The sequence below is a fragment of the Phocoena sinus genome, chromosome 17, assembly GCF_008692025.1.
Source record: "Phocoena sinus isolate mPhoSin1 chromosome 17, mPhoSin1.pri, whole genome shotgun sequence".
Taxonomy (NCBI): Eukaryota; Metazoa; Chordata; class Mammalia; order Artiodactyla; family Phocoenidae; genus Phocoena; species Phocoena sinus.
In genome coordinates, this window is record NC_045779.1 from 4626072 (window position 1) to 4652273 (window position 26202).

At 42.9% G+C, this 26202-nt stretch overlaps 1 protein-coding gene across 12 annotated transcripts in view; it reads left to right on the plus strand.

Moving 5' to 3' along the window:
• LYN (LYN proto-oncogene, Src family tyrosine kinase) overlaps positions 1-26202 on the plus strand; it is a 112746-nt gene that overhangs the window by 36917 nt on the left and 49627 nt on the right. For 5 of the 12 annotated variants that reach the window (XM_032610563.1, XM_032610559.1, XM_032610556.1 and 2 more), the window contains exons 2-6: positions 18684-18820; positions 22056-22101; positions 22935-23040; positions 24818-24916; positions 25037-25140. In XM_032610563.1, coding sequence (XP_032466454.1) covers positions 18689-18820; positions 22056-22101; positions 22935-23040; positions 24818-24916; positions 25037-25140 — 487 coding nt within the window. In that variant the 5' untranslated portion in view covers positions 18684-18688. Of the gene's footprint in view, positions 1-915; positions 1063-1102; positions 1471-18683; positions 18821-22055; positions 22102-22934; positions 23041-24817; positions 24917-25036; positions 25141-26202 lie in introns of those variants that run through there. The other 7 variants (XM_032610569.1, XM_032610567.1, XM_032610566.1 and 4 more) reach the window with 6 other exon arrangements.

The following is a 26202-nucleotide window of genomic DNA, read 5'->3' on the forward strand; positions in this document are numbered from 1 at the left end:
TCAGCCTGGCAGCTGCAGCTGACAGCACCCACCTGCTCTGTGCTCTCCTGGTGCTAAACCCTTTTTAAAGGCGCAGGCTCATAGGTTCCCAAAGCCCCTTGGTTCACAGCCAATGAAAATTACATTCGCAGTAACTTTCTCACAGCAATCCTAGAGCAGAAGAGGCACCAAAGAGTTCCAGTGACTAGGGAGGTGGGTCCAAACCACTTCACCTGCATTTGTTGTAACAACGTAGTACCGTTTGCAAAAATGATACACACCCACCGAAAGCAAAGACAGAACAGTTGTCTGTTCTCCCACATGGACATGACTGGGGGGAGGGGGTGTACCTGTGCCACACGCCCTCTCAACTCTTGGCATCTTAGTTGGATCCCACCATCCTCGCTTTCTGACCCAGGTTTATCTTCATGGGATAGCTGCTTTTTTTTTTTTTTTTAAACATCTTTATTGGGGTATAATTGCTTTACAATGGTGTGTTAGTTTCTGCTTTATAACAAAGTGAATCAGTTATACATATACATATGTTCCCATATCCCCTCCCTCTTGCGTCTCCCTCCCTCCCCCCCTCCCTATCCCACCCCTCCAGGCGGTCACAAAGCACCGAGCTGATCTCCCTGTGCCATGCGGCTACTTCCCACTAGCTGGGATGGCTGCTTTTTATCACAGCAACCACAGAGAATCCGCTTTCAGGCAGATGTGAGTGGGTGAAGGGGGTGCAGCACAATCTAAGGTAGAGCTAGTAGTTCTCACAGTGTCCAGCAGAGGTCCTTGTGATTCCCTTGAAAATGTGAACTATCCCCCAGGAACGCGGTGGGGGGGGGGGGTACGCCGCGGCGCCCTGGGGTGCTGCCTCGGCACACCGTTTGGGAACCACGGTGTAGACCTGTTCTCCGCCTTCTCTTTCTTCTCCTCCAGCTTATGACACTTCTGGGCCACACCTATTTTAAGAAAGTAACTGTGGACCCAGCCCTGGCCTCAGTTTCCTCTTTTGCACTTTTAAACTGCTGGAGTGAGCGTGCAGTGATCCTCTCTGCCGGCATCTGGGATCCTACGCTACTCTGGGTAAGTCAGGGCTTTGTCCTCAAGCTTATTAGTCCAGGGAATGGTTTCCAGTCCTCTCTCTTCCTTACTTCTTCTGTTTAAAGAAGTCTTGGCGCCCGTGACCTCTGGTCTCCCAGGTTAGAGTCGTTGCCGGGCTTTTAGCCATCACACTTTACCACAAGCTCGGGGCGTGAGAGTGGGAGCCAGGCCACGGGAAGGAAGGGCCTTCTGTGCCTTTGTCTCCCTGGACGCCCCTGAACTCCAGCCCGGCCCCGTGGGGATGATGCGATGCCTCCCGCACTGCATCGGAGGAAAGTGAGGCGGCCCTGCCATCCAGGCAGCAGGACAGAAACTGCACCTTTGGGGCCGCTGGCCTCCCAGTTCATGCAGAGTCTACGAGGCCATACTGCATTGAGATGGCTGGCGTAAGTAAGTGGCTCTCTGTGTTTCGTGTTTAATTCAACCACTGTGTTTTTAATTAATTAATTAGTTAATTAATGTGTGGCCACACCATGCGGCATGTGGGATCTTAGTTCCCTCACCAGGGACTGAACGCTTGCCCCCTGCAGTGGAAGCACAGAGTCCTAACCACTGGACCCCCAGGGAAGTCCCTTTTTTTCTTTTCAACCACTATATTTTTATGGAAGTAAAACAGTGTAGCTTGTCATAGCTACACTGCTGGCAGTGGAGAGGGAGAAAAATAAAAACTAAAAATAAAAATAAAAAATAGAAGTGTGAAAGTGTTTTTATTTTACCTTTGATATAATTTTTCTTTTAATTTCTAAAAATTAGTTTCTTTTATTGTAATAAGCAACTGTTTTTAATTTGTAATTTAAAAACCCATCACATATCATAACACTGTACTGATTCTCCCCCCATTTTGATTTAATTTGATTTCCATATTCCTTTTTAAACTCTTTTCTACATATGTGATCACAGTGTAGGTTAAATTTTAACCTCTCTTTGTTAAAAAATGACATTATAAACATTTTTTTAAAATTTAGTCACAGAATTCTTTTAGCCGTCCTTAAAAATGAGTGCGTATCACTTTCAAGGTGATACTTGCACGTAATTTAAAAAGCAAGACAACTAAAAAGCTCTAACGTGAAACATCAGACACCTGCCCCTCCTTCCTAGCATCCCTGATCCAGTTTTACTCACCAGATCCAACCACTTTCTTGTCCTCAATTTCAGTGGCTCTACAATAGTCCCTTGAATGGTACCATGTAGTTTACGCATCTGCCACCCATCCTACTTTTACTTAATCGACTTACTGAACTACTGGTTGACAGCGGTGCTTCTGCAGGATTACTAATTTCTGATAAAATCCTGTTCACTATGCAAATATGTATGCATACTCAGGGCTGCATTATCAGATGGTCTCTGCCTGCCATTTTTTATGTCCAAATCAGTCGTATCTTGCATTTATCGTAAATGGCTACAGGCATATTGTTAGGAATACCACTTTATTATTAAACATAAATAGAACTTCTACCTCTTGCCAGTTATTTCTCCAAGCTAAAATTGTAGAAGTTTGGGAATTCAGTCAAGAAGATGGAATGAAATTCGATTGTGTTTTACATCACAATGATGAAGGCAGAGCAGGTAACAGCCTCCCCTTGATCGTTGTAGAGAATATTGGGTGCCTGGAAGGGGCACATCGGAAGCTGTGTACAACTTTTCTCAGCAGAAATATTTTAAGGCAATAGCCTTTTCAAAATTGAGGAGACGTTTTTCTGAAATACTCCCTGAAAAGTATGTGGCTTGATGCCTATTCTATCACAATATACTTAAAAAAAATTAACAGACTTTATTTCGTAGGGCAGCTTTAGGTTTCCAGAAACACTGAGTGGAAAGTACAGAGGGTTTTCCATGTAGTACTCACCACCCCCTTGGTTTCCCTTAATTATTAACATCTTGCATAGTGTGATACATTTGTTACAATTGATGAGCTGGTATTAATACATTATGCTGAACAAAAGTCCACTGTTTTCATTGGGTTCACTCTCGGGGCTGTACATTCTGTGGGTTTTGGCAAATGTATAATGACATGTGTCCACTATTATGGTGTCATATAGAATGGTTCAGTACCCCCAAAATCCCCTGTGCTCCACCCATTCAGCTCTCCCTCTCCCTCAACTGCTGGAAACCACTGAACTTTTAACTGTTTCCATAGTTTTGCCTTTTCCAGAATGTCATAGAGTTGGAACCATGCAGTATGTAGCTTTTTCACATTGGCTTCTTTCATTTAGCAATATGCATTTAAGTTTTCTCCATGTCTTTTTATGGCTTGATAGCTCACTCCTTTTTATTGATAAATACTGTCCTATCATCTGGATGGACCACAGTTTGTTTCTCCAGTCACACCAAAGGATGTTTTGGTAGCTTCCAAGTTTTGGCAATTGTGAATAAAGCTGCCGTAAGCACCTGTGGGCAGGTTTTGGTGCGAACCGAAGTTTTCAGTTCATTTGGGTAAATACCAAGTAGTAGAATTACTGAGTCATATGTTAAGAGTATATTTAGTTTTGTAAGAAACTACCAAGCTGTTTTCTGAAGTGGCTGCACCATTTTTTGTTCCTTTCGTTCTGCCTCTTCCCCAGCCTTGGGTGGTGTCAGTGTTTTGGATTTTTGTCACTCTCATAGGTGTGTGGTGGTATCTCATTGTTTTAATCTGCATCCCCCTCGTGACATATGTTGTGGAGCATCTTTCATAGGCTTATTTGCCATTTCTCTGTCTTTGGCGAGGTGTCTTTTCAGATCTCAGGCTCATTTTTTGATTGGGTTGTTTGTTTTTGTATTTTTGAGTTTTAAGAATTCTTTGTGTATTTTTGGACACTAGTCCTTTGTGTTTTGAAAAGATCTTCTCCCAGTCTGTGGCTTGTCTTTTAATTTTCTTAACAGTGTCTTTTGCGGAGCAGAACTTTTTAATTTTAGTGAAGTCCAATTTATCAATTTTTTTCTTCTATGGCTCATGCGTTTGGTTTTGTATCTAAAAAGTCATCGCCAAGCCCAAGGTCATCTAGATTTTCTCCTATGTTATCTTCTAGGAGTTTTATAGTTTTGCATTTGTACGTTTAGTTCTGTTATGCATTTTGAGTTAACTTTTGTAAAAGATGTAAGATCTGGGTCTAGATTAATTTTTCTTTTTGCATGTGGATGTCCAGTTTTTCTAGCCAGTACTTGCTGAAAAGGCTGTCATTTCTCCGTTGAATTGCCTTTCTGCTTTGTGAAAGATCAATTGGCTATATTTCTGGACTCTTTATTCTGTTTACTATCCTTTTAAATGAGGGTTTATTTTTGTTCCCTTCAGTGAAAATAAAATCTATTAGTAACTAATCTTGGTTTGACTTCCTTGAGTCTTAGTTTCTTCATGAGAGGGGGTGGGTAGAATAGATCATTCTTACTGTCTCTTCTAGCTTTATCTCATGAGACTACTTTGTCTGTATTTAAGTATAGCGTCAGGGCGATGATTTTCTCATAGAAAGTTTCTGGGTCTAGTCCAACAAACACCAGGTCTGTGTGCGTGTGTCTTTGTGAGTCTGTATCTTTCTGTGTGTGTAAGCAGAGTGGCAGACATCTATTGAACAAGATTTCTGGCTATGCCCTTTACATTTTATAATGGAATAGTAAACCTACCTGTCACTGGTGAGTGACAAAGCATATTGTTCTGCCCCACTCTGTAACAGAAAATATCTATACTTAGGATCATTACCAGTAATTGAAACATCAGGTTTCCTGCCACGCAGCTTTCATCGGGGACATTTGGCGATGTCTGGAGACATTTCTGTTGTCATACCTGGTATCTTGTGGGTAGAAGCCAAGGATACTGCTAACTACCCCACAGTGCACTGGACAAACCTCACAACAAATAATTTTTTGGCTCAAAATGTCAGTAGTACTGAGGCTGAGGAAGCCTGTTGCAGAGAAGCAGATTTATCCACGGCATGTTTTCATCTTTGGTTTAGCCTCTAGAAAACCTAAACTTTTGGAGATTTGTGGTCTGTATCTGACAATTGTGCAGAAACTTATGGTAAGATATAACCTTCAGCTTTTTTTCGCTGTCTTGGGCTTAGTTTCACTTTTTCTCAATTTCATAATCATTTCTATTTTTTGTTAAATCTATTTATGTAAACCTGACTGACCTCTTAAAGTAAAATTTAAATATATCATTGTATATACTTCTAAAGATAGGTGGCTGGATCATTGATCATAAAAATCTGAGGCTAGAAACAGGGTTGATGTTTCTTCCACTGCTTGGGTTGTAGTACATAATTCAGACTCTGCTTTGAATTTCCTCTTCTGGTCCTTTAAATGATACATTTCCCTGTGATACCTAAGTTTCCATGAGCTCATCTTGTTTTCATAGTGTTCCCTTTTATTTTTAAGAGAAACAAAACCAAAAATCCCCTGCTTGTTTCATCAATCCCCCGTGTCTTCCTCTGTGTGAAGTTGCTCAACTAAGTTATGCAAATGGGGATCGGCTTTGTGCACATTGATTCCGGGGGCGTCACTGCATCTTCGGTGTATTTGTTGTCATGAGAGCGTCAGGACCCTGGCCTCCTCTCTTACAGTTCAGCCCCTAGCCTTCCCCCAGCCTCACCAGCTCCTTCCCTGCCCCTCACCTCATTCCCATCATGGATCTGGGCACGACCTTCCAACTTTCTTGGAGTCAAAGAGAAGGGGGCTTGTAGGTATCAACTGAACCTGCCTCTTGTGTACACCTGGGGACCTGAGTGCTTGTTATCTCCTGAGTCAGCCAGCAGGCCCTTGCTGTCCATCCAGAGCGCACTTGGCTGCATCTCCTGGACACTGAGCCGTTTTCCTGAGGTCTGTAACCGTCGTCATGATTGACATTTCTTTTCCTAGCAATCTTAGCAAAGGCGACGGCTCCAGCTACATCCTCCCCAGATTCTTTACTCTCACAGATTAACAGGGCTTGAAGGACCTTCGGCCATGGGTTCAGATTCTCTTGTCTTAAAATTTTTATCCATTTTTGTACAAGTTTATGTATGTGTGTGTATATTACATGTTTTATATATATACATATATATATAATAAAGACACGTATATATGTGTGTGTTATACATACATATATATAATTTACACAAAATGAAAAACATCTTTTAAAATTTTAGAATAAGGGTAGTTAATTACCCTTATATAATAATGTGACCTAAGGTCCTTCCGACTCTGATATGTGTGTGTATACCTATATATATATCCGTGAATAAGAAATTATATATATGTATATAAAATGTGTATATATATATATAATTGTATATATCTAAATATATATAACGTATATATATAATTTCCTATTCACAGATATATATATGATAGGAAGATGAAAAGGGCAAACCCCAAAATACCTGCAGCCCCATCACCTGTAGATGAACATTGTGATATTTTAGGATTTTTCCTCCTAGACTCTTTTCCTGCCTATTTATTTCTTTTCCCCTCACAAAAATGGTATTATGTTATATGTATTGTTTCTTAGCTTAAATGTATTGTGAATATCTTTTTATGTCAACAAATATAATGTACAGTATTTTAGTGACCAATAGTACTCTTTCGTATTGAGGTATCATCTTCTAGATCAATTTTACAAAGGCCAGTTGCCTAAAGGCCAATTTGATGAATTTATCAAATGTTTCAATTTACCAGAAGATGTGTTTCTTTTAACTACTTGAATATTATTTCTATTTTTTAAAGAAACTTTATGCATTTTTAATGTTCTCCTGCTAGTTCTTCAAATGGCATATCAAGTATGAGGGTTGTGCAATTAGAAAACTAAATTTTTTTTTTTTTTTTTTTTGGTGGTACGGGGGCCTCTCACAGTTGTGGCCTCTCCCGCTGCGGAGCACAGGCTCCGAACGCGCAGGCCCAGCGGCCATGGCTCACGGGCCCAGCCGCTGCGCGGCACGTGGGATCTTCCCGGACCGGGGCACGAACCCGCGTCTTCTGCGTCGGCAGGCGGACTCTCAACCACTGCGCCACAGGGAAGCCCTAAAATTTTAATTTAAGTTTAGATTTAAATTTAGAAGCATCAGAAAGAAATTGGAAGTGATCAAACATTCCCAACACATATAGCATGCTAAAACTCTGGATTCTACAGAGAAATGAAGCTGTGTTGATCTGTCAGCTGTTTGTAAAATCATTTGATACGAAAGGACGGAACAGCTTTGAGATGTGGAAAGGAAGTGAAGGTGTGTAGAGGAATTTCTAGAAAGAAGCAGAAGACTTGAGCCTCAAACATAACCAAAAACATGTTACTAGGGTCAAAGAATTTTTAGAAATTAGCTTAAAATCCTAAAAACGTAAAGATAAAGTTAAGAAATGAACTAGGAAACTACAGAAACAAACATCTCATATTACATTTAAGCTACTAGTTACTATTTCTAAAATTACATTTATAAACATTTTAATTTCATTTCTAAAAGACAGAGAATCATTTTTCAACATAAATTTAATACCATTATTAAACGTAACAATAATTCCTACTGTTATCAAATATTCAGTAAATGATCAAATTTCTCCGGTTATCTCATAATTATTCTTAATAATTAGGCTACTAATTACTAATAACTAAGGCTAATGTAGTTCTAAGAAGACTCAACTATCCTTAGTTTCTAAAAATAGAGCATTCCTTAAAAACGCATCATAGATGGACCTAGAGTCTGTCATACAGAGTGAAGTAAGTCAGAAAGAGACAAACCAATACCGTACGCTAACACATATGTATGGAATCTAAAAAAAAAAAAAAAAAAAAGGCTCTGATGAACCTAGGGGCAGGACAGTAATAAAGATGCAGACAAAGAGAACAGACTTGAGGACACGGCAGGGCGGGGGGGGGGAAGGTAAGCTGGGACGAAGTGAGAGAGTAGCATTGACATATACACACCACCAAATGTAAAATAGGTAGCTAGTGGGAAGCAGCCGCATAGCACAGGGAGATCAGCTCGGTGCTTTGTGACCACCTAGAGGGATGGGATAGGGAGGGTGGGAGGGAGACGCAAGAGGGAGGGGATATGGGGATGTATGTATATGTATAGCTGATTCACTTTGTTATAAAGCAGAAACTAACACACCATTGTAAAGCAATTATACTCCAATAAAGATGTTAAAAAAAAGCATCATAGAAATCTTCAAAAGCTTTTAAAACAATTACATTTGATAAGAATTGTTATACCCTTAAGCTGATGAAAACTAACACAAACCGTCAGTAAACTAAGCTATTAAAACATCCCATCAAATATGAAATTATATACACCTCACAAAGAGTTAAAAGATACAAATTTTGATAAACTGATCATCTTGTAAAATGAAAATCCTCAGAAAACTGGCTTTGGGTGAAATGAATTTCGAGAACTGTTCTACATTTATTTAACCAATGACCTATTATTTGGCAAACAAGTCTATTTTTTCTGTTTTTAATTTATTTTTTTTAATTGAAGTACAGTTGATTTACAATGTTGTGTTAGTTTCAGGTGTACATATATATATATATATATATATACATATATTCTTTTTTTTTACATTCTCTTCCATTATAGCTTATTAAAAAATACTGAGTATAGTTCCCTGTGCTATACAGTAGGTCCTTGTTGGTTATCTATTTTATAAATAGTAGTGTGTATATGTTACTTCCAAACTCCTAATTTATCTTCCCCCAACCTTTCCCCTTTGGTGACCATAAGTTTGTTTTCTAAGTCTGTGAGTCTGTTTCTGTTTTGTAAATAAGTTCATTTGTATCATTTTTAAGATTCCACATATAAGCGATATCATATGCTATTTGTCTTTCTCTGTCTGACTTACTTCACTTAGTATGATAATCTCTCCATACTGCAAGTGACATTATTGCCTTCTTTTTTAAGGCTGAGTAGTATCCCATTGTTTACACGTACCACATCTTCTTTATCCATTTGTCTGTCGATGGACATTTAGGTCGCTTCCACGTCAAGCAAGTCTATTTCTAATTGGACGGTATTACAAACAGTCTCACAATAAAAATCCTTTTCTAAAGAGCTTTGTGTAACTGCCCACTTATTTTCTTACAAATCACTTATTTGTGGATACATTTTAAAGACCTTGGTAAGTGTTGTCAAGGTGAAGACTGTCACTTACTCTCTCCCGCCAAGCCCAGCAATTTCAATTCATGGTGAGGAGATTAGAGGCCAGAGACGGGAGTGGTTTTGTCAATCATTATAGGACAGTCCAGGCTGGACCCAGCAGTCAGGTGTCCCAACTCCTAACTTCCCTGCACTTCTCGTGACCTCTCCACTCTCTCTTCCAGGCAAGAGCTGAGTTACTCTTCCACTTTCTCTGTCCTGGACACCAAACCTCCAGGTGTTTGAACCTCATCTATCTCTGGAGTTGCCTTGCACTTCTTTTCTGGACTTACTCTAATACATGTAGTGATTAAAACTGTACTGGTTTATTAAAGTTCTAATAAACGCAGTCAAGTTGCTGTATTTACGCATCATTATTTCAAGATATCTTCGTGTCAGGTTAGCTTTACATTTTATGCTACACATTCGTGTTATAGTTTACTCCTAACCCCTGGGTCTTCCTGAAGCCGTGCCTGTGTCTTAAAGCACATAAAAAAGAAATGGTTTCAAACCAGATAAAGACATCAGCAAACACGAGATAAATTAAAATGTATCAGATTTTGATCACAAAGGCATAAAGAAAAGTTAATGAAGAAGAAATCAGCCGTACTGCAGTGGATCTCTCATTTCCGGTTGGGGGGGGAACTTTTTTAAATTAATTTTTTATTGATACACTTCAGATACCATCAATTTACCCTTTTAAGGTGTGCCATTGAGTGGTCTTTAGTGTATCCATGAGTTGTAAAACCATCACCACTATCTAATTCCAGAACCTACTGCATCTTGTGTGCAGCAGGCATGCAGACTTTACAATTACAATTCAGCTGTGCAAAGAAAGCAAGCTTCACATGGTCTAACTCTTCTGTCTGCAGTGCTCTGGGTAGCAGCAGGTGGAAAAATGGCCTTCAGTTTGCCAAGTGGATTCAGATCTTTTCCATTTTAAATAGTCTCTTTTCCATCACGACTCTATTCCTTTAAGAGAAGAGCTTGGTCCTTCACATTTCTTCTGCTCCTTTCCAAGATGCAGGTTTCTCTTGTGTTACTTGGGGAGAGAGAAGCCACAGATTCTTTCCATGTTCTTGGTGTGCCTGCTAATAGGACCGGCACTGCTGACCGGGGGGAATGTTACACTGACACCCGCCCCCCAAGCAAATGGATCACATTAGGACAGTGGGAAACACCTGGATCTCCTTCAAACCTTCAACAGGCTGAGCGAGGGGGGGCTTGTCTTGACATCTCCTTTCCTTCATGCTCCACCGTATGGGAGACCCAAAGCAGGGAGGGGACCTGGAACCATCTAGATAGTCTTAAAGCCACTTCCCACCCCACCCCCTTACTCAGCTGGTTCTTAATAGCAAAAGTGGGTGTTTCCTACATAGAAAACAAACTTACAGTTACCAGGGAGTAGTGGGGGAGGGATAAACTAGGAGATTGGGATTGACGTATACACACTACTATATATAAAACAGACAGCTAATAAGGACCTACTGTAGAGCACAGGGAACTCTACTCAATACTCTGTGACGACCCATATGGGAAAAGAATTTAAAAAGAGTGGATATATGTATATGAATAACTGATTCACTTTGCTGTACCCCTGAAACTAACACAACATTGTAAACCAGCTATACTCCAATAAAAATTAATTAAATAATAATAATAGTAATAAAGAGGGCTTTCCTGGTGGCGCAGTGGTTGAGAGTCCGCCTGCCGATGCGGGGGACACGGGTTCGTGCCCCGGTCCGGGAAGATCCCACATGCCGCGGAGCGGCGGGGCCCATGAGCCATGGCCGCTGGGCCTGTGCGTCCGGAGCCTGTGCTCCACAACGGGAGAGGCCACAACAGTGAGAGGCCCGCATACCCCAAAAAAAAAAAAAAAAAAAAAAAAATAGTAATAAAGAAATGACATAGAAGCAAGAAAGCCAGAGATGCTCAGTTAAAAAAAAAAACGTGGATGGGGGATGGCTGCCCCCTTGGACACTGATTCAATACCAGTCCTGGTCTTTTCAGTGCTCTCCTCTTCAGACTCCTGTTTCTCATTCTTGTAAATCAAGAGTACTTCTTTTAAATCACGTCGCCCTTCCTTCAAGGGGGAGCCCGATGGCTCAAACTTAGTCACAGACTGGAGGTGAAATTCATGCCGCAGGAGCTGCTTTGTGGGCCAAGTGGTCAAAGCCTTGCTCTTGGTATGGAACCTCAAGGAGAACTGGGAGCTGGGGATCGCCAAGTACCGAAATGACATTGACTTAGTTGCCCCAAGACAGTGTTCTTGTTTCATAAGGTATTTAGACCTTAGGGAGGGCTTTATAGTAGAGGCTGGTCAAGTAAGAGAGCCAGGCTCTGCGCCCCTGGAGCCCGTGCTCCGCAACAAGAGAGGGCGCGATAGTGAGAGGCCCGCGCACCGTGATGAAGAGTAGCCCCTGCTCGCCGCAACTGGAGAAAGCCCTCACACAGAAACGAGACCCAACACAGCCAAAAATAAATAAATAAAATTAAAAAAAAAAAAAGGCAAAATTCCTTTAAAAAAAAAAAAAGAAAGCCAGGCTCTGGAGCCAGGTGGACCTGGGTTACCAGCTTTCCAACTGTGTTGATAATGGCTTTCTGGATGATTTTATTGAGGAAAAATATCAAGAATGTATGAAAATGATTACCATGGTGTATAAGAAACAAAAACCTTAGTTGCCTAAGTAAAGAGAGTCTGGCTATACCCTTTTCAATTCTATCTCTTGCAAAAGGAATTTAGGAAAATTGACCAAAAAAAAAGACAACTACTTAGGTTGGAGTTGATGGCATTGGTCGTGGAGTTAATTCTGGCACTCTCTCCTCTTCTGCCCTCCCACGGACACCTGTGAGTCTTTTCTGACCCCTTTTCTTTCTGATAAGTAGTTTGGAGAAAACATCGCAACTCCTCCGTGGACTTTGCTTCTCTAAAAAAGCCTCCAAAGTCTCATCCTTGAAAGTAAAGTAAGAAGGAAAACAATCAAAGTGTGTCTAAAAGGTTTCTTTTTGGGTGGGCAAAGTACATCTCTTGAGTTATGCAACTGGTTGCAGACTGCATGGATGAGAATTGTTTTAGGACGAGTCCCTGTGAATGACCCTTGAACCAACTCAACTTGGAAGCTCAAGGCCACTTTTGTCTGGCGGATTGTTACCACCCATCTCCACGGCCTTGGGGTTTCCTGTCTCTTTCTAGGCCCCCTAACTCAGAAAACTCTTTTGGAGATGAGCTCCCTCCACAGTCATGCAGGAGGCTTGGGTGGATAGAAGTGCAGCTTCAAGACCGTTGGGCCAAGGTCCACTTTAACGGGGACCTTTGATCACCAGGCACAGGTCCATCTGTCGGAGTAGCATCCTGGTATGCGCTGTGCCAGGCTCAGAGCAAGCAATTCTACCTCCTTCTCTTTTTTTCCCACGCACCGCCTGTCTCCTACCCTAGAGATGTTTCTGGTTACTCCAGAACACGACCACTTGATGTTGCAAGGTCAGGCAAGAGAAGGGTGGTGACAGGATGGATACTTCAGAGCCTGTGGATGAGTCATTCACTTGCTGCTGGGAAAACGCAATGCAAATTTATGAACTCAGCTTGGGAAGTTGCAGTGAAGTGGGAAAAAAATGTTTTAAATTTCTTTTTGGCTGCTAGGATAAAGGCAGAAAATGCATCAGTCGTCAAAAAAACAAAATGCGTGAGTTGTAATAAAAACAAAAACACTTTCTTTTGTAGCACTTTGTAAAGGCAAGAAATTTAGGTTCTTGGGGGTTATATTCTAGTACCTTTGTTTTTAAATTTTAAGGTCTAGGATTGTGTGAAATAGCTGTTAAAACGTGGATTCAGATTTTATAGGGGAAGTGGCATCCGATTTCCTGTTTTTGATTTCTTTAAGCTCTCAGAATATGAGAAATTGGTGATTTAAAAATCTTTGTATAGCCGAGAGGGAGGTGAATTTGTATGGACTTCAGGTTGAAATAGACATGATGGAATATCTTTTAAACTTGTGAAACTTACGATAAATAACAAAATATTACCCAAAATGTATATTATACAAATCCAAACTCAGGAACCTCTTTCACTACACAATTCCTTCGCTTCTTCCTTAATGACAGAGTAATACACACATTTACATTCAGGTCACCATGTTATAAAAGTGGACAGCAGAGTAACATGGCATATAGGGTGCCTTGCCCCAAAGAGGGGAGGGGGCAGAGAGGGAGAAAATGCAAGTGGCCCATGTGTCAGCCTGAGGCTGAGATGGGAGATGTGCTTCTGCTGTTCCCTGTTTGGGGTGAGGTGGGGTTTCCTTGTGCTTCTCATCATGGGATTGTTTCTCTTCCAATGTTGGAGGGAAAACTGGCATGTGGACCACATTTATTTATGTAGTTAACAAAGATCTATCTAGCTCTTACTGTGTGCTGCTTTAAGTATACTTCTAAGCACTTTACAAGTATTAACTGATTTAACTCATCTAATCCTCATAACAACCTAATGAGCTCGATGAAGTTATCTCCATTTTTTCAGAAGGAAACTGAAGCATAGAGGTTAGGCCACTTGCCCAGGTTCACACAGTTAATAATTGAGGGACCCAGGATCTGAGTTTAGCAATCCAACTTCACAGTCCTTTACTCCACAATATTTTGCAAACTGTGGTGTCTTCCCTTAGGAATTTTTAAGAGAAAATTTCTGTATACGATCGGGCACCTTACAAGTGGACTTCAGAACCCAACCAACACGGTAGTGGGTATCCTTTCAGGCTTTTTTCTGTGGACATTCAATATATATGGGTATGTGTGTGTGCGTATATGTGTGTATATACTGATTGGTTATATAAATTGATTGATAGATATGATTTTTTTTCAGTCAATAATGATTGGTGGTCAAGAACATCCAAATTATACAAATCTCTCTTTTTACCCCACTTCAGTCTCATAATATGTCAGTTTGGTCTCATTTAATGGACTCTCCCCTATTGATGGACACCTCGTCTCTGTCTGCAGTATAAATAAGACTGATATGAACATTCGTTTATATTCCCTTTGTGACAGAGGGTTGCCCACTGTCTCTGTCTCATTAGATCACCTACTCGGGCTTATGTGTGAACATCCCAGGGTTGTATTTGCATGTCAGACACTCAGGTATTATTATGAGTAACTCAAAGTCTCCACATGTAAAATGTGCCTTCATTTACTGTTAAACAAACAAACAAAAAATTTGAAGATGTTGTCATCTACATCGTCCACAGCACTTTATGTAAAGCCCCTCATACATAACTTCAGAATTCTCACGCCGGGGCCGCCCTGTCTGGTGAGGCAGGTCAGCTTCCCCTTTCCCTGGTGCAAGCGTGATGCTGCGGGCTTTCCTCTGGCTCCTCCTGCCAGGAAGCCTGCTACCCCGCAAAGCTGGTGCCCACCTGCTTCCACATTTGCATCCTCCTCTTCTCCTTGCCTCGAGTTTTCTGTTTCCAGTTTATTAAACTTACTTTTTGTAAAAGCATTTCAGATCCTTTTGAGAAAGAAGAGGCTATAAAAACAATCTCTTTAGTATTATTAATAAGGAGATAAAATGCCTGTTTCAAAATAGCCATTGTTTGGCAACATGGTAATTTAAAAAAAAAAAGAAAAAGCACAGACTTTAGGCTAAAACTATGTGAGTCCATCATTCACTCGTGCAATGGCTTTAGGCCAGCCATTTAATCTCTGCAAGGCTCAGTTTACTCCTCTGTAAAGTGGGGTTAATAATACCTGGGTTTCTTTGAGGATTAAATGAGATGCTCAGAAAATTACAAATGTTTAATTGAAAAATACTAAGGTGTGAATCATTGTAAAGCGTAGCTCCTGTCACTTGCAAACACATAACTGTGCTCTCAGTTTTTGTTGGGGGTGCATGTGTTTTGTGCTTTTCTGGTACCTTCGTACAGTGAAAAGAATTGAGGACCTGGTGTGAGCTGGTGGTGTTTATCCCCTGACGCAGCAAGATGCTCTCTGAGCTTTTTTGCTGGAGTGTTTGAATTGCAGGGACCCAAACTCAAAGCTCAGTGCTAGTGGGTTAGGGTCTTCCTCTACAGTATGTACTTTTGGTTCTCAATTATCCATGTGATGGGGGAGGGGAAATCATGACATAAACGTAAATAAACGATAATCTGCAGATTATATCACCTCCTCACACATCCACCTGCTTTTTATTTTCATTCTCCGTCTTCCTTCCCACGGAGCGGGCCCTCGGACAATCGCCGTCACCCCTTCAGAGGTCTGGGTCACCGATTCCTCGCTCTGCGCCCTGTAACGAAGACCCACAAAGCGCTTTTCTAATCTCATCTCCTGCCTTCACACGCAAACGCGTGCGCGCACACATACACACTACAGGGGTTCCTAATATTTTGGAAAAAAATTTTTTTTCATAAAGTTGTTCGTACCATCCTCCTATTTTCTCCCTTACCCGACTTTTTAGTTTGAAAATTTCGAATCTACAGAAAAGAAAGAATACCCTCACCTAGATTCACTAATTTTTTTTTTTACTGTTTTGCCACATCTGTCCCCTCCTCTTGTTCCCCTGGCCCCCTTTCTCTTTTTCATTGTGGCGGAAGTGTTGAAAGTTGCAGATACCCTGAGCTTGCATCCCTACCCGCCTTGCGCGCTTCTCCTCTGATGTGGACCTTCTCCTGCGTGACCGCAGTACCGTCATCACGCCTTTAAAGCGCGCAGTTGCCCACGATCACGTTCACGCGTATTCAGGTTTCCCCAAGGATCCAGCCACGCGTCCTCCCCCCTCCCCCCCCATTCATTCAAAGCTCATTCAAGATAGAGCTCCGCCCCTTCTCCTCCCTTGTCCTTTTTTTTTTTTTTTTTGCGGTACGCGGGCCTCTCACTGTCGGGGCCTCTCCCGTTGCGGAGCACAGGCTCCGGACGCGCAGGCCCAGTGGCCATGGCTCACGGGCCCAGCCGATCCGCGGCATGTGGGATCTTCCCGGACCGGGGCACGAACCCGTGTCCCCTGCATCGGCAGGCGGACTCTCAACCACTGCGCCACCGGGGAATCCCTCCCCTGTCCTTTTTGAGGCGCCCAGCTTCTGGCACATCGTGGATTTGTCTGATCGTTTTGTTCCTCTAACCTCTGTGTTTCCTATAAACTAGAAGTTAGTGCTAGAGGTCTCTGTCCCTCTGTCTCTAATAAAAACACAACGGCCAGGGCGGGGGCGTCTCCTTTCCTTTTCCTCGGCCTCCTTGAGCAGGAGTGGTTGGGATGAACATGCTGGAAGTCCCGAGTGCTTGTTGGTCCCTCCATTCCTTCCGTGAACCCTCGGAGCACCTGCTCTGAGCAGGCACATGGCAGTAAAGCGTGAGGAGTGGGCAGAGGGGTGACCTTTTCAGTAGGGTGGCTGGGAAGACCTGTTAGGGAGGTAACATTTGGGTCCAGATCTGGAAAAAAGAGAGTGGAAAAGCGGGCTCGGGGAAAGCCGGGCTGCCTGGGCCGGGTGCGCGTGCCTCCCGGGGACCCGCCGGACTCCTCCTCTCGCAGCTCGGGGCGCCATCGGGGGTCCGCGCGGGGTGACCTTTTCCGCTACCGAGTTCCCTCTTTCAGGCATCACCGTTTTAATGCGGATGATTTAAACACAGCTTCTTTGGAGGATGAGGGTGGGACTAGTCCGAAGAGAACTCCCCTGTTTATTTACAGATCAACTAGAAAACCCATCTCCATTTCAGAAGCTTTAGCAAATGAAAAAAAAAAACAAAAAACCGTCCTATTTTGAGTCAGAGGAGTACTTGCTTCCCCTTTATTTTGGGAACTACAGCTCGCTAGTTTCAGAAAGGGGTGTGACTGTCCTTAGAGGCTTCCTACGTCAACCAATGAAATTATAAACAAGGTGAAGTTCGCAGACCTCCTGGAAGCCTGCAGGACCAAACGCAGGATGAGCTAGGGCGACAATGCAGAGAGGATGACAGTTCAGAGAAGAGCCCCTGAGGTTTCTCTGTACAACAGGAGGTATTCCGAATTCCCACCGCCCGCCTTCCCCACGCGGAACCATCCATCTATCGTCCTCTAAAGTTCTAGGCAGGGGTCCGCCTTGGCAGTGTTTCAGAATGGCACAGATCACTGGGGAGCACCCGCCCCTCGCCCCCCTCCCCGGGCCCAGGAGAACTTCCTGGACTGTGTCCAGGGAATCTGTTCTCTGACCCTAGACGATTCTGGTGTGCCTTCAGGTTTGGGAACGCTGCCCTCTAAGACCTCCTAATGGAGCTCATAACAGATTTTGTTTTGTTTTCAGTGTATAAATTTGACCATGAGGCTGTACTGTACGGCAATATTCATATCCGATTTCAGTTTTAAAATCATCTTTGGAGTCCCCAGAGTGCTTTGGGTGGCGCTCTACACATCCTAGTGTTAACTGAATAGACGAATAAGAGTGTAGCATTTAGAGGGGTGGCTCCGCCTGTCTGGTTGCCCGCACAAGCCCCCCCCCAACCCCACCCCTGTCGGGTTCTTCCCTGAAGCCTTAGGCTTGCTGATGGCCCCCTTTTGTGCCTCTGGCTCGGACGTCTCTCCTGGTTTCCAGGCTCACTAGTCTCACTGAGAGGTGTACAGGATGTGATGGTTTGGGTGTTCCTGCAAGCATCTTTTCTCCGTACCTGTGCCTCCTCTTATTTCCAGTCTTGGTGAAGGCCACCTCCATTGCCCCAGGCCCCAAGCCGCTTTTGGTTAGAGCCAGATTCCATGCCCTCTGCCTCTTACTCACGCTTGCCTCTGAAGCCCCAGGTCCCCTTACTTCACCTTGCCCAGCGACATTTGTCTTCAGCTTTGCCTCCCTCTCCAGCCCAACTCCCGGACTTCCCTCCTTGTTCCCTGAAGGGGTCAGCTTGAACTAGTTCCCTGAAGGGGTCAGCTTGAACTAGTTCCCTGAAGGGGTCAGCTTGAACTAGTTCCCTGAAGGGCTCAACCTGAACTAGTTCCCTTAAGGGGTCAGCTTGAACTAGTTCTCTGAAGGGCTCAACTTGAACTAGTTCCCTTAAGCGGTCAGCTTGAACTAGTTCCCTGAAGGGACCTTGTTATCTCAGGGCCAATACTTTGCATGTGAAGTTCCTTCTTCCTGGAATCCCTTTACTGACTTTGCCACCTGGCTGACATCACTCCCATTTTGACTCACAGAGCATTTCCTTCATGACACTTCCCTGCCCACATCCTTTTCCTCTTGCCTGAGTGCGATGTCTTTTCCTATGTCCTGTGCAGCCTCTGTCATTGACTTGCCACATTGTATTGTAATTTTAATTCACCCATCTTTGCCGCAAGAATATGAGTGTCTTTAGGGCAGGAATTATATCTTGCTGACATAAAACTGATGCTCAATAAATAGTTTTTGAATGAATGAATGAACAAATGTATGAACAAGCAGCCAGTTTGTGAACAGTATCCACCTTTGAGTTTGTTAAACCATCCGCAATGAAGAATAAAAGCGTATTTTTTTAACTCTTCGTTAATGGAGAGATTTTGGTGTCTTGAAGCCAGTTCTGGAATGGTAAAACAATGCCATGGCTTTTGTATTCCAACAGGAACTATGGGATGTATAAAATCAAAAAGGAAAGACAATCTGAAAGACGATGGAATAGATTTGAAGACTCAACCAGTACGTAATACTGACCGAACTATTTATGTGAGAGATCCAACGTCCAATAAACAGCAAAGGCCAGTAAGTAGATAGCCTCAGGGGAGCATTCCCACAGCAGGATCAAAGCATGGCTGCCTAATTTAAACACCAAATCTGTACCATGTGCATGCAAAAAAAAAAAAAAAAGAAATCATGTCAATTACTTGGGCCTCCAATAATTTTTGATATGCTTTGTAACTTAATCCTTTAAAGAGCTTATAAATATTTTCAGGATAACCGGGCCACTTAATGTACAATAAAGGGGGCTTTGGTCACCTTCTTATGTGTGGAGATAATCACCTTTCCTATCCCTGGTGTGAAGACCCATTCTTTATATATAAAGATATGTATCTGAGCTGGTGTGACTTAGGATAGGTAGTGAGACTAGAAGGAAATGCTGGATTCAAGTCAGAAGCCAAAACAGGCCCTTTGGTGTATCATACTTTATCCCATCTCGTTGTTCTTTAATTAATTCAAAATAGTACAAACACTGAAGTTGTCATGACTTATTACAAAGGACTAAAAGACTTTTTTTAAAAAACGCACATCTAATTCTGCCTTCTAACCTCACACAGATGTCTGTACCAACATTTTTATATGAGTGATGTGCTGTTTGATGCATCTAAGAAATGCTTGGCAAATGAAGGACTAATGCCGCATTTCATGGGAGAGAGGAACAGAGTTTTGGATAATTACAACCTTAAATGCACTTTATTTCAGATTTTGTATCCTCTCCATCTATTCACTCACTATATGTATGTATGTATATCTCCCGTTGCCTGGTTTTTATGGAATTCCTCAGCATTTAAGCTGGAAGTAGCTTATTCCACGTTAGCCCAAATGCCTTCATTAAGAGTTTTCATAGTTTCTCTAATCTGACATGTTTCTGAATGCCTTGGCATTCCAGAAGTATGTTATTGTTGTCACGCCCTCTCTGCCAGCCCTCTCCCCCTCATTCCCCATTATACTGCAGGTTGACGTGTGCCAAAGTCACATGTCACCATTGAAATTGATCAGTCACTGTTGGCCTTCTTAAAAAGAAGTGGAGGGCTTCCCTGGTGGCGCAGTGGTTGAGAGTCCGCCTGCCGATGCAGGGGACACGGGTTCGTGCCCCGGTCCGGGAGGATCCCACATGCCGCGGAGCGGCTGGGCCCGTGAGCCGTGGCCGCTGAGCCTGCGCGTCCGGAGCCTGTGCTCCGCAACGGGAGAGGCCGCGATAGTGAGAGGCCCGCGTACCGCAAAAAAAAAAACAAAAAAAAGAAGTGGAGATGAAGAGTGAATACATTATGCTATTAATTACCATACTTGATATTTCTAGACAGATACATTAGCATTGTAATTTTATATATAGAAACTCAAAAGGTATAAGATTATTGATAACTTTAATAATTTAGTGATCATAAATATGTAAATGTAATATTTAAAAACATCGCATAAATAGGTATAGATGTGGAACTATTCTATGGAAATATGACTAATAGAAAGTGAAATGATACAGGAATTGGCCTCACAAATAGTTTTCTTATTATAGACTTCAAAGTTCTCATAAAAAGGATCTGGCTTTTTCTGGTATCATGTGCTATAGATTTTACATGCTTTAAAACCCCCGTTTTTCTTACGTGATGAAAGAAGATGTCCTGTATTCAGAAAAGCAAAGGAAAACAGTACAAACTTATGCACCGTTTTCCCTCTTCTTAAGAGTAAAGGAGGTTAAAAGTTAAGTTAGAAAGCAGAAGTAGTAAACATGTTTGAAGCCTCTCAGTTCCGTCCCACACACCGGGAGCGCTTCCTTGTGCCTTCTGTGGTCACAGATGCCCTTGTTTATGAACCAGACAGTTGGCCTTACTCCATAGATAACACTCAGCTCCGGCCAGACGTGTCCAAAATCCACCCCTGGATTGATTACAGGCGGTGTGATGTGACATCAAGGCTGAACTGATGCAACTTCAACAACACTAAGGAAAAGACATTTTAAAGAAAAAGAGTGATGATAGATGAGTTCCATACACGTGTTTTTGTCTTGTAAAAAGTGTGTTAAAACACTTGTCAATTAAGGACTCTTTGATATTTGAAAATCAGCTTGCTGCTTTCAAAATGATTTAATCAGTTTCTCATCTTGTTTCCTCTAATAACTCATTTAAAGCTGATCATGCATCCTAATTTTGCACATCTAAATGAGTTTAAAAATCGGTGTAAAGCTTCTTGAAATCAGCATCGAAGGATAATATGGACCCAAGATTTTCTGATACCAGAAGAACGTAATGCCCCCCACCCCCGGAGATATTATGGACTGACTTTCATCAGAAATTTAAGTTTCAGTACAAACTGTTTTGGTCCACATTCCACCAGATCACTTTAATCAAGGAGAAACATGATTTGTGGGTGTAAGCCTCTGACAGTACCTTCTCTAAAAGAAGCTCAAGAGATCTTTACACATCCTCCCCACGGTCACTGAGGGAAAAAGGGATTTGATTTAAAAGGTGATTGAGGTGGGCTTTGTGCCACCAGACCCTTCCTGATAATTCATCTCTCAACTAAAATAACAGGGATGCCATCTGTCCCCATAACAGAATCAGGGTCGGCCACAGGAAGCCTGGATCTGTTAGCACTTGTTCTCAGCTGTTAGAGACCGAGCCCTGACTGCAGTTTTTAAGACAAGTCTGGGAGTTGTGAAGATCCGCAGTCCTGGGCCGGTGGCACTTCCACAAGGTCACCAGGGCCCCAGGTGACCCCCCAGGGCCCCTCTCTATCTTTTTCTCTGCTGTCTCTGGTGACTGGTTTCCATATTGCCGAGACCCCCGTTCGTCACCTTCTTCTAGGCAGAAAGAAGAGGGCCAGGGGATACGAGAGTCAGGCCCCAAGCCCCACACGACCTGCTTGCAGATAAACTCCTTCCACATCTGCATAGAATGCTAGAGAATCAGAAAGCATCACCATTTAGCTGGGCACATTGCCTCCCCCAATAATATTAGGGGTCTGGTACCAAATCAGAGAGAGGGTGCTGATTGGGTCAGCAGCTCGCAGCCACTGGCCAGAGCCCTGGTCATTTCCTGCCGCCAGGCCCGTGGCCGCTGGAGAAGGAAAAGCCGTTCCCTGGGCTGCGGAGGTCAGGACGCAGCTCCACAGGACTGCTCGTCGGTACTCCTTTCTGGCTTAATGAATTAACAAATCTAAACCCCATTCGCTTCTGTTAGAAAATGATGCAACATTCAACACGAATGTAAGTGTCAAAAGCTAAACATAAAAATGTATTTTTCTAACAAATATTCTCTCGTAGGTTGCAGACTCTCAGCTTTTACCAGGACAGAGGTTTCAAAATAAAGGTATGTTTTCACGGCATCTTGGACATTTCTTTACTGTTAGAGCCTCTGTAAAGTAGTTGTCCTGGGTGTTTCTGTTGATTTTCTTTTTATTGTGAAAACATATACACAGCCTAGAATTTATCATCTTAACCATCAAAGTGTTCAGTTCAGTAGCACTAAGTACCTCCACACTGTTGGCAACCATCACCTCCATCCATTTCCAGAACTTTCCTTCATCCCAAACTGAAACTCTGTGCCCATCAAACGTGGAACTCCCGTCCCTCCTCCTCCCAGCTTCTGGTAGTCACCATTCTGCATTCTGTCTCTATGAGTTGGACGACTCCAGGAATCTCGCCTAAGTGGAATCAAGCAGTATTTGTCCTTTAGTGGCTGGCTTTTGTCACTTAGCGTCATGCCTTCAAGGTTCATCCATGTTGTGGCATCCGTCAGAATTTTCCTCCTTTTTAAGGCTGAATAATATTCTGTTGTATGTATAGACCAGATTTTGTTTATCCATTCATCAGAGTGTATTTGGATTGTTTCCTCCTTTTAGCTTTTGTAAATAACTCTGCTATGAGCATGGGTGTATCACTTCGTAAACCTAGAGTTGGGAAGTTATTGTGGTCGTAGGTCTATGTGATTTGAGATAACAAACACTGTACCGGTGTGTGCAGTGTATGACCGACCATGGACCGTGTGGGCCCCGAGCCCCACTAGGAAGGAAGCAGGTCTTTATTCCAGCTGCCCGTCTCTCGGTGCCTCACTGCATCCTTTGTGCCCCATGACACGTGAATTTGTTACAACATTTCTGCTGTGGATTCTCAAAGGTCTTTGCCTGCATTCTTCATTTTCAGACCCAGAGGAGCAAGGAGACATCGTGGTCGCATTGTACCCCTATGATGGCATCCACCCAGACGACTTGTCCTTCAAGAAAGGAGAGAAGATGAAAGTCCTGGAGGAGTAAGTGCGCCCAGGCATCCCCCACCCCCGCCTGCTGCCCTGGCTTGGCCGCCAGCAGCACAATGCAGCAGACACCCCTCTGGGGTGGACATGGGGCCCCCAGCCTCCTTGCTGCCCGAAGGAGCAGGGCTAGAGAGATTTTCCTCTTAGGCTTTGCTGTGAGCACTTCCCAAGGGTTTTCCCTTTCTTTCCTTATCCATCAGTGCTGTCTTAAGAGGTTTGGGTCTATGTGGAGTTTGCATGTTATTTTAATTCCATTTCTAAACAATTTTTACTTATTTATTTACTTACTTGGCTGTGTTGGGTCCTCGTTGCTGTGCGAAGGCTTTCTCTAGTTGCAGTGAGCGGGGGCTACTCTTCGTTGCGGTGCGCGGGCTTCTCGTTGTGGTGGCTTCTCTTGTTGCGGAGCACGGGCTCTAGGCGCGCGGGCTTCAGTAGTTGTGGCACGCGGGCTCTAGAACACGGGCTCAGTAGTTGTGGCGCACGGGCTTAGTTGCTCCACGGCATGTGGGATCTTCCCAGAACAGGGCTCGAACCCGTGTCCCCTGCATTGGCAGGCGGATTCTCAACCACTGCACCAACAGGGAAGCCCCTTACCATTTTTATTTCGTTATTTTACTCACATTAAGACTGGGTGTATGGGTCCAACTGGGTGTGACTCTTCAGGGCGTGGTGCTGAAGCAGTGGTCGTCCCGGGAGAGCCCCCACTCAGCATTTGGCGTTTCTGTGAAGATGCTTGGACATCATTTCCTTGACCCCTCCAGGCTGGCTCACACACCTGTGGCCCTGCTCAGACCACCGGGCTCAGCCCTGTGCTGGGAATGATGAACTCCAAGAATTCTAGTAATCTTTCATATGGTATCACCTCGGCCTGCCAACTGGGACACCCTTGGTTGGTTGGAGGAGGGAGACCCTGATTAAGTTTATGGTGTTGAGTGGCTGAGAGCAGTTGTCAGTTCCTGGCTGAGTGTGAACTTGAGCCAGATCCTGGCCCTGCCACCTGATAGCTGTGTGACCCTGACGAGTCACTTCAGCTCTACACCTTAGTGTCTTCACTTATGAACCGGGAACAGCAATACCTCTGTCATGGGGTTGATGTGAAGGTTATGTGTGTACATATATACAAACATGGCACAGGCATGTAGTGGACCACAGCCTAGTGGCAGCTGTAATTGTCCTTCACGTCTTGCAGACGAGGGTCCCGTCTGGGTGTGGGAATCTGATGGGGAACATAGTTGAGGCTCTCACAGGGACCCGTCCGTTCCTCCCTCCCCAGCCCCTTCCCCAGCTCCACGCCTCCCACAGAAGATGAGGGTATGGTGATGAGGCCTATAGCTGCTTGGGATTATTTTATGGTTTTCTATTTCTTTTTCCCACGGCTTGTGTCTATGGAAATGAGATGTTTTAACAAAGGCGTTTATGACATAGGAACTATGGCCCTTTATTCCCTTGACTCCCATTTCTGTAAGGACCCTAAAGCGTTTCTTAGATGTGAACTTTTTGTTTCTGCAAGATGGGAACCATTTTAACCAACCCCCGTTTGGCAGCTCTGAGCACAGCGACCCACACTTCAGTCGTGAGACTGTTTTCTTTTGCTTCCATCACTAAACGTATTTATGTTTTAGCAAGAAGTATGAACTTTCTCCCTGGATTCTGGGTTTCCAGGGAGTCTTCCCCGCCCTCCCTCACCCTGCAAGACAGACACATTAAGACAATTGCTCTTGTAGTTCTTGAGTCATTGAAAACAAACCCTTTTGGATGTGTGTTTCTATTCCAGGCATGGAGAATGGTGGAAAGCTAAATCCCTTTCGACGAAGAGAGAAGGCTTCATCCCCAGCAACTATGTAGCCAAAGTCAACACCTTGGAAACGGAAGAGTGAGTCCTTTCCTGTGTCATCTGGGACAGTTCTGTTTGTGGCTCTGGGTTTCTTGTTTATTTTCGTCTTTTTCCTTCCCGGGATTAAAACACCCATGAAATGTTAATATGTCTTCTCAGGTGGTTTTTCAAGGATATAACCAGGAAAGATGCAGAAAGGCAGCTTCTGGCACCAGGGAACAGCGCTGGAGCTTTTCTTATCAGAGAAAGTGAAACATTAAAAGGTAAGAAGTGACCTAAGGCCTCTTATAAAACACTGTTTAGGAAATCATTCTTAGAAACGATTCTAGAATCCTGAAAAAAAAAAGAAAAAGAATTTTTTTTGGAAAATAAGTCAATTACTGGCAGACCTCGTTTTATTGGCTTCACTGTACTGCACTTTGCAAATACTGCAGTTTTTTACAAACTGAAGGTTTGTGGCAACGCTGCATCGAGCAAGTCTGTTGGTGCCATTTTTCCAAGAGCATTTGTTCACTTCATGAGCAAATGTGTCTCTATGCACATTTTGGTAATTCTTGCAGTATTTCACTCTTTTTCTTTATTATTATATTTGTTATGAGTGATCTGTGATCAGTGATCTTTGATGTTACTGTTATGACTCACTGAAGGATCAGATGATGGTTAGCAAGTTTTAGCAATAAAGTGTTTTTTTTAATTAAAGTATATATGTTGTTTTTTTAAACTTATGCTATTGAACACTTAATAGACTACAGTACAGTGTAAACATAACGTCTTTAATGCACTGGGAAACCAAAACGTTTGTGTGATTTCCTTTATTAGGGTATTTGCTTTCTTGAGGTGGTTTGGAACTGAGCCCACATTATCTCTGAGATATGCCTGTACTATGTTCTGGTAGTGAAAGTTTTATAGTTTGATAACAAATAACAAGCTCAAATTATTAGTTTTGCTACTAAAAGTAACATAAAAGCAGACATAATGATGGCTATTTTTTTTACCATGCTTTATGTTTACTGAGCCTCTTAAATTATTATTTAGTATAAAACTTGAAATTTTAAGAGAAAGAAAATCACAATAACTTTTCAATTCAGCAAAATAATTTTTTGAAAAACCCATCACAAAGAAGAAAAAGTGTGTTGGTAAGCTTCACAGCAAACAGAACACTAGCTTTGTCAAGTAGACTTTTTATAAGACTTTAAAATTATGCACTATATACATGCTCAGTTTATATTTTGCATATTTTTATGGCAAAATGTGTCCATGGTGTGTATAATACCAACCTTTTAAAAAAGATTTTATTGAAGTACAGTTGATTTACAATGTTATGT